The sequence below is a fragment of the Metopolophium dirhodum genome, chromosome 7, assembly GCF_019925205.1.
Source record: "Metopolophium dirhodum isolate CAU chromosome 7, ASM1992520v1, whole genome shotgun sequence".
In the NCBI taxonomy this organism is placed as follows: Eukaryota; Metazoa; Arthropoda; class Insecta; order Hemiptera; family Aphididae; genus Metopolophium; species Metopolophium dirhodum.
The window spans coordinates 31,166,454-31,175,350 of NC_083566.1; the positions used below are offsets into that span (position 1 = coordinate 31,166,454).

At 25.4% G+C, this 8,897-nt stretch overlaps 1 protein-coding gene across 1 annotated transcript; it reads right to left on the minus strand.

The window, feature by feature from the left end:
* Positions 1 to 7,315: 7,315 nt before the first annotated feature.
* LOC132949169 (uncharacterized) lies at positions 7,316 to 8,323 on the minus strand. Its single transcript, XM_061019939.1, has one exon. It carries the CDS (start codon positions 8,321 to 8,323, stop codon positions 7,316 to 7,318), a length of 1,008 nt encoding a protein of 335 aa, XP_060875922.1.
* Positions 8,324 to 8,897: the final 574 nt, after the last annotated feature.

The following is an 8,897-nucleotide window of genomic DNA, read 5'->3' on the forward strand; positions in this document are numbered from 1 at the left end:
GAATCCGCATCTTTCGTGTCCCAACAACGCCTTTTTATACTTCAAAAATCTTATACTTGGCAATTGGTAATTTATGGTTAAAAAAAACGCCACATCGACACTTCAGTAAGCCAAACCAAGCACAGCACGCTGAACAGTTTTCAGAACACCACTATAGGTACAGCTGATGTCAACAATTTGTGAATGCTTTCAAATGTATTATAACTATAATAACACTATACTCACGGGTTACCAGTAAAAGATCATATCCGTGTAATTATTATAATTTTTCATCGAATATAATAATATGTGTACGATTATTTAAGTGATTTATGTGCAACCAGTCCATGACGATGAATCTTAAAAATATATTTTTAGAACAAGTTTAGCCGTTATGGGGAATAAAAACATTGCATGAGTTTGAATTGAGAAGTTTTCTTTTAAAACATTCACTAAAAATGAAATACGACCATCGACGATGATATCATATTATACAGTTTAGTATAACAAACTGTAGAGCATTACTCGAAATAAATATAAAATTATGGAATTTCTTTGGATATTCGTTTTCTTTCTTTTTTTCGGTAAATTGTGACAGTACACTACAATACAGTTTAGCAATTACTATACTCATGTTTATTGCCAAGGCCATTAAGATTTGTTGTCGCTTTATTTGCCGTCCGTTCGTGACCAGATTCTCAATAATCGAAGTGAGAAGAATTTTACAATTTATTCTCAAACGTTTCACCCATAACAATTAACACTCAGCGCTTAGACCAACAACTCAGTGATTAATGCGTTCTAAATAAATATAATACCATTTTTATCCATTTTAGGTCATATGTACAATATCATTGGTTATTGTGTATTACTAAAAAGTAAACATAGTACCAAATATATTACGAGTAAAAAAAAACCACCAGTAAATTTATTTTTGATATAACATTAGTATTTGAGTGGTATACTATTTATTATTCAATATTCGCGATATTATAACGATAGGAATCATATACTAAAAAAAACCTCATCAGTGTACTTCAGTATTTATTGTAGTATAATAATAACTTATATACAAATAATCAATTTTAATTGAATTTCAACGCGTTATTTAATTTAGTGGTACGTATGTTTGTTAAAGAGATTCTAGATAGGTATTTCTGATTTTGAATCATATTATTTGTAATAATATTATTATAGTATTATAATAACGTTATACTAATATTATTAATCATACAATTGCTGTCTGGGTATAAGGTTTAATACCATAATATTATAAAATATAACATATGGGTAGCTTTTGTTATATATTATTATATTACCTATGTCAATCGAATGAAGAAATACAAAATAATCAAAGCTTTAGTATTATCCTTGTTATGATTATTACTTATACGAACCAATAAATACAAACGTGATTTAGTTATAATACAAAAGAAAAAATTAAACACTAAATAAATTGAAAATACGCCGACAACGATTATAATATAATATTATAATATAAAATTGTATTTTATATAGTGTTTGAATATAAAGAAATATTGTATTCAATGTTTATCAATATAAATATAAAAACACTTAGGGACTGATACATTTCTGGATAAATTTTGTCATCGTAAAATGTTGTTGTTTTTAAAAACACTATCATGGTTGTGATTTTATCTTTCTTAAAATTAAAATCAAATTATTATCATACAATATTTAAATTCTATAAAAAAAATATAGGTTCATCATTCAATATATTATGTAATAATAAACAATAATTTAAGTATTCGTTAATGGAATAAAACTATTAAAAATCTGGACAAGATTCATGCTCGTTTTGTATTGTGTTTATTTAATTTTAAAAATTATGAGTTACGAATACGCACGTAGGTAAAGGTATGATAGAATAATATAATTATACTCTCAGAATAAGGTAAATATGTAAAACATAACAATTTTAGTGAAGTGAACCATGTCTAAATAGTAACTACTTTATTATACGATGAATACCCACTGATACATTAGAGCGTAGGAGCATTAAATTATAAAAAGGCAATTGACATTTTACAGTAACGATTAACGTTCATTTTAAATATAAGTATAAAACATTTACTCAGCTTTAAATAAATACTAATAAATAGGTTAATTTAATTTAGTTTAACGGACTGTGAAATTTAAAATGACACGTTAATAATACAATTTAATGCACTCACCTTTCGTCGCATACTTGGCTGGAAATTTATAACGACAATTATACGCAAAATACGATGCTCACACGAATCACACACACGCGTATTTCAACTGCAAAGAGAAACTGTGGTTATGACATTTTAATTTATATTAATCTTAGTCATATGAAAAAAGCCATCAACGTGATCATATATTCAAAAATGTTAAAACAAACACTGTTTTACGTGTATTTTAAGTTCAATTTACTGTAAAAAAAAAAACGTTAGTTGTATGAAAACTGTGTTAGATTTTTTAGATTTTTTTCACTCAGACTGTGTAGCTCTGAGTATTGAAACTTAACATTTGAATGCAATAAGCTTACTCCTACCCATTACCGTGTAAATGTATAATAATATATATTACATTATATGTATATATAAATAATAATATATATTCAATTGATGTTCAATGACTTTGATCATTAATCCTTCATAACATATTATACAACTAACTTAACTAATTTGTCATTATATAAACTTCATTAGATTTAATGAATGCAATAATTCAATAACATAAAATTATATAATTTTAAAAAAACTATTTAACATTAAAATTGCTCTTGTTAAATATTTTAAAAGATAATTGCTATACTGTAATACGGTCCAAAGGTTTTGGTTTTAAGCTTATATAAATAATAAAACAACTATTGCTGTACGATTCAGACGTATAATTTTAATTTATCATTTTCAATAAACAAATGTCATCATTGTAACTACATGGCTTTTACACATTTTGGCAAACATAAACTAATTAATTTGACTTGGAATAATTTCAATTTAATTTTAAATCGTTTGCCCTTTAGTTATTAATATGGTAATGCATTTAAATCGTGTCGGCATTGTTTACAATGGTGATTATAGTTTCCCAACTGTGTGTGTGTGACTAGATGGAATAATCAAGTTTTTAATTATATATGTTACTATATAACACACATGCGATCATACAATGCATGACGATTGACACAATCAATCTATATTTTTCAAATTATATTACTAAGAGTAAGTAATCCGAACTTTCGAAAGACAGAAAAATAATATTGCGAAATTGTACACGTCTCAATTCAATATAAGTATATTATACCTACGTATTATTATTATAACTTATAGTATCCTACTGTTAGTATCTATAGAGATTTAAGAAATGTGGGATGATATTTTTTATAACGAAACTGTTAAACGATAATACCTCAGTATTGTATTATAATGATGATTAAAAATTAATGTAAGTTAACTGCAAATGATTATAATTGGTTCCTATATAGTGTATAAACATACTAAATTCTAATGGGTACTAAACTGTTAAACGTAATCGGTTATTGTTGTCCTAATCGTTCCGTGTGATATTGGTATATACTGTACAATAATCTGTTATCTTCTATTAATAATTGTGCGAATGCTAGACACACCCGCGTATGTGTATTATATTATAGTGTTTGTTTAACTTGAATAATAATTACCAATTATTACTGATAATATAATTTCTGAGGTGCAATCATATGAGAACATTGTGCAAGCTGCTACTCATACCATAATATATTATAACGCATCAATTAGGAATATTATAATATAAATCACGCAGTGAAGCCTTTGTTACATATTTTTTGGATTACATTTACACGAGAAGACAAAAAAACGTACTGTTACATCGACAAAAATAAACGCGCACTTTTGTGGAGACGTCGAGTTTGATAAACGATATTGTTCATCAATATCAGCGCTCGATTTTAAAATCGAACATGGATAATATTATAATGATACTAGACAATTATATTTTCAGATACCAATTTACTGATCATACCCAGATCCAAAAATCTATAATAATAATAATAATAATAATAATAATAATAATATTTATTTAGCAAACAAACAAGATAAAACAAAATATACAAACAAATTATAGTAGGTTTGCAAGCTCATCCAATAAGCATAGATATGCTTGTAGACGGATGAGCTGGGTTCATGTTATGTGTATTATAAAAGTATACAAATAAAATAAAAAAGAAAGAAAAAAAAAGTTCAACATTAAGAGTAGTTACTTAAAATTATCATTGAACTAAAAAGTGGACATTTACAACCAAGATAAAATAGTGTTAATATGTTTCTTATACTTATTAAAATTATCAAAATTAGTTAAATTAATATTATATTTACGAAGCAACAGAATTCCTTTAATCATTGGACTTTGTGTTCCAAAATTAGTATTATTTCGTGGAATAATTAAATTACAATTGATTTTTGTTCTAGTATTATAACAATGCAAAGGCTGAAATGGACCTATATTTACTTTAAATATATACAATAAAATCGCCCGTTCATAAACTTGAAAGATAGTTCTAACTTTCAACTCTGAGTAAATTGAACAAGTTGGATACAATTTTGGTTTTCCAAGTATAGTTTTAATCATTAAATTAATTGTAATAGATAAAACATTTATATGTGTGGAGTATGTACATCCCCATATTGAAATACCGTACGAGAAAATAGATTGTACAAGAGCTAAATAGATAATTCTAAGAGTTTTAATATCTAACATATTTTTAAGCAATCGGAACTTATATAATAATTTTCTAATAATACTATTTACATGATAAATATGTTCAATAAATTTTAGTCTATGGTCTAATTTTACTCCAAGATATTTAATACAATAAACTCTATCCAAAGGTAAACACTCACAAGGGTTATCTAGATATTTACATTTATAAGAGTGTACACACAGAGAAAAATCAGTATTTTTAATATGTGAACTATTTGTAATATTAAAGACAATATATTTAGATTTAGATAAATTTAGCTGTAAATTATTATTATCACACCAGTCTTTTACTACAGATAGACAGTTATTAGCTGTTTTATATAAATTTTCATAGTCATGACTTTTAATCAGAATAACTGTATCGTCAGCATAACAAAAAATTTCAGCATTAAGCTTTATATTTAAAAGTCCATTTATGTATATGATGAATAAGACAGGGCCAAGTACTGTACCTTGAGGTACTGAGAAACAATTTGTCTTTACATCACTAAGTAATCCGTTTATTCTTACTTGTTGAGGTCTGCCAGAGATAAATGATTTAATTAAATTGAGAGCATTGCCTCTTATACCATTATATTCTAATTTTTTAAGTAACAAATTATGACTTACGGAGTCAAAAGCTTTTTTAAAATCGAGAAAAATTCCAAGAACTTTAAATTTGTTATCTAAATTATTATGAATAAAATTAGAAGTTTTAGATAAAGGATCAGTAGTTGACATATTTGAGCGAAAACCAAATTGATTTGGTGAAAAAAAATTATGTTTGTCCAAAAACGACATTAGTCTTGATTTTATACATTTCTCAAATATTTTTGAAACTGTTAAAGTTAAAGCAATAGGTCTGTAATTTCCACATTGTTTTCTATCACCAGATTTAAAAAGTGGTATAATTATAGTTTTTTTGTAGCTAGAAGGAAATTTACCTGTACTAAACGATTTATTAAAAATAATTGACAATGGAAGTGAGATAGAATCAGCTGTTTTCTTTAAAATAAAGTTTGATAAACCGTTATTATAAAATGAGGATTTATCTGGTATTTTCTTTATAAACCTAGAAATTTCTGAAGGATCAATCTGATCCAAGAGAATTGAATTATTAATATGGCAGTTTTTATTCATATCATTCCAATTTAGTTTTTCAAAATTATTTATTTGAATATCGTCAAAAATATTTTTACCGACATTAGCATAATAATCATTTAGTTCATTTAAAATGTCAATTTTATCAGTTAAAAAAGATTTAGTAGAACTATTTTCAATACAATGTATACGAGTTTCCTCATTTTTCGTTGAATACGTTGCTTCATTTATTAATTTCCATGTATTTTTAATATTGTTATTAGATAAATAAAATTGGTTTTTGTAATATAAAATACGAGATTTTCTGATTAATGAATTTAATAAATTCCTATATTTAATGTAATGTTTTTTTAGAGTAATATCAAAAGGAGCTTTTTGTTTTTTTAAATATAATTTATGTCTATTATTAATTGAGACCAGAAGTCCGTTAGTAATCCAAGCTTTATATTTTTGTGATTTTTTAAATTTATTTTTGGATATAATACATTTTTTAGAAGAACTGACAATAAATTCATTTATTTTACTATTAAATTTATCTATTAAAATATCAACATCACAGTCTAAAAGAAAGTTATACCAATTAAATGAAAATAATAAATTATTTAGGTAAGAAAAATTACAATTAAGTTTGTTAACATTTTTAAGTGTATCATTATTAATATTACTTTTTTCAATAAAATTATCATTGTTGATGCTAATAGCTAAACTATAGTGATCTGTTATATCAGTTTTAACAATATACGAGGACAAATCTGAGATATCATTTATAAAAATATGGTCTATACACGAGTTTGATACATCAGTTACTCTCGTATAGTTATTAATACAAGATATAAAACCATATGAGGCCAAGATATTTAAGTAATCAGAAACGTCACCAGTATCATCCAATATATTGATATTCATATCACCACACAAAATAATTTTATAATTACCATGAATATTAGACAAATAATGATCTAAACCAACCAAAAAACTATTTATAGTTAGGGAGGGCGATCTATATAAACCAATTACTTTATATGCTTTTAGGTTATAATTAAAAGTTATTTCTAAAGAATTACATCCCGGTATTACATTTAAAATAACATCATTAATAATTATATTATCTTTTATAAAAACTGAGACTCCATCTGCTTTATTTAGTGTGCCTAAAGAATGAAAATATTTATAACCATCAATGCATACATTTAAGTTATCATTTAGCCAAGTTTCAGCTAGAACTATTATATCAAATATATGGGAGGTAGTTTTTAAGTAAATCAAAAGTTCATCAATGTGTAAAACTAAACTACGAATATTACAGTAAAAAATAGAAAAAACATTTTTGTTGAAATTAATATCAGATAAATTACTAACAATACTTGCGGAAATGTTATCAGCATTAGTTATTTCTTTCACAATGTTATTTGATGAAAACCACATATAAATAATATATAATATTATTACAAATTAAAATTTTAACATGAAAAATAGAAGAGAAGGAGAAAACAAGATGTGTAAATCTAAATCACCAAAGTTGAGTAACGCTTTTCTCCGTGTCCAATTTTTTCAGTTGATTGATAGATATGATTTTTATAAATCTACTTCCTTCGTCACGTTTGATGAAGACACCAGAATGATTTGCCCATGAAAAACGATAGTTATAATTTTTTGAAACTAATCTAGCAAACCAGAAAAGGTGTTTATTGTCTTTTGTTAATTGATCATTTATATACACATTATTCTTAGCAAATGATGTATGGATTTCATTAGCCAAAAGCCCATTTTGATTTATAGCACGTAGTTTTATTGCTTTAATTAACTCCAATTTAGTGCTAGTATTATCAAAATGAACGATAATACTAGGGCAGTTTGTCTTATTTTTATTTAATGGACTTCTGTAGGCCTTAATCACCTTTTTATCATCAAGCTCGATATTTAATTTGTTAGATATGGTTTTTATTATCTCAAAGGTGTTTTCATTGTCTGTCATTGGAATACCGGTTATTTCGATATTATTGACGAGTTTATCTTGTTCCAAAAAATTAATATGTGAGTGAAGTTTTTCCATTTCTAATTCTAAGTTTAAGCATCTTGATTCAGTTTTAGATATTCTATTTCCTTGTTCACTGATAGAATTAGATAATTTATTAAGTGTACTATCAAAACTATCCACTTTATCCGAACAGTAATTGACTGACTTTTCTAATTCCGAATTAGATTTAGTAAGAGTATTAAGTTTGCGTATAATTTCATCCAAAGTAGATTTTATATTATTTATACTACTTACAAGATTACTGTATGAATCTGGGTTTGACGAAATATTTGAAATATCATTTTTTTTTCTCACTGTGAGATTTTTACTTTGGCAGTCAGAACAGTTCCATGGTTTATTTTCTTGTTTCATTTTATTAAAGTTAGTTAAAGATTTTAACTCCGTACATGCTGGATGAAAACCTTTTGAACAGGAACGACATAAGACAGTTTTCGCAGGAGATAAAGCATTATAACATATATTGCAAGAGGTCCCAGACATAATTAAGATAAGAGAGCACTTATACAAATACCAAATCGACGTCTATAACGTATGAACGCACAACACGAACTAATTTATTACCATTTTGAAATGAAAAACTCAATCGAGATTTTTAAATAAATTACAACTACTGCTATAACGAACTAATAGCAGTAGTCCATGACCCGTATAAAATACACGTATTTTAATAATTAAAGAATTAATAATTTTATAGTTTTTAGTTTTTTTAGTTTTTATATTATATTATTTGGTAAATAAATTTTATGTATGCATATTAAAAAAAATTATGTATGTAGTTATAATTTATTATAATTTACAGCGTTATTAGAATAGCGTTATAATTGTATTAATTTTATCAATTTTTTTTTCAACTTTAAATAACTTTTTACTAACCCATATAAACATAATATATGTTGTTACAAACTGTAAACACATGGGATATGTTCAATTGGGCACACTATCTTCTTGCAGAATAAATACAATTATTTAAAACAGTAGGTTACAAGTGGGTCAATGTAAAATGGATCGTATTAAAGTTGAATTCGATGATATAATTTCATTGTTTAAGAAAAAC

Bases quoted from the DNA above. Each gene is read 5' to 3' on its own strand.
- LOC132949169 (XM_061019939.1), bottom strand. From the start codon at position 8,323: ATGTCTGGGACCTCTTGCAATATATGTTATAATGCTTTATCTCCTGCG.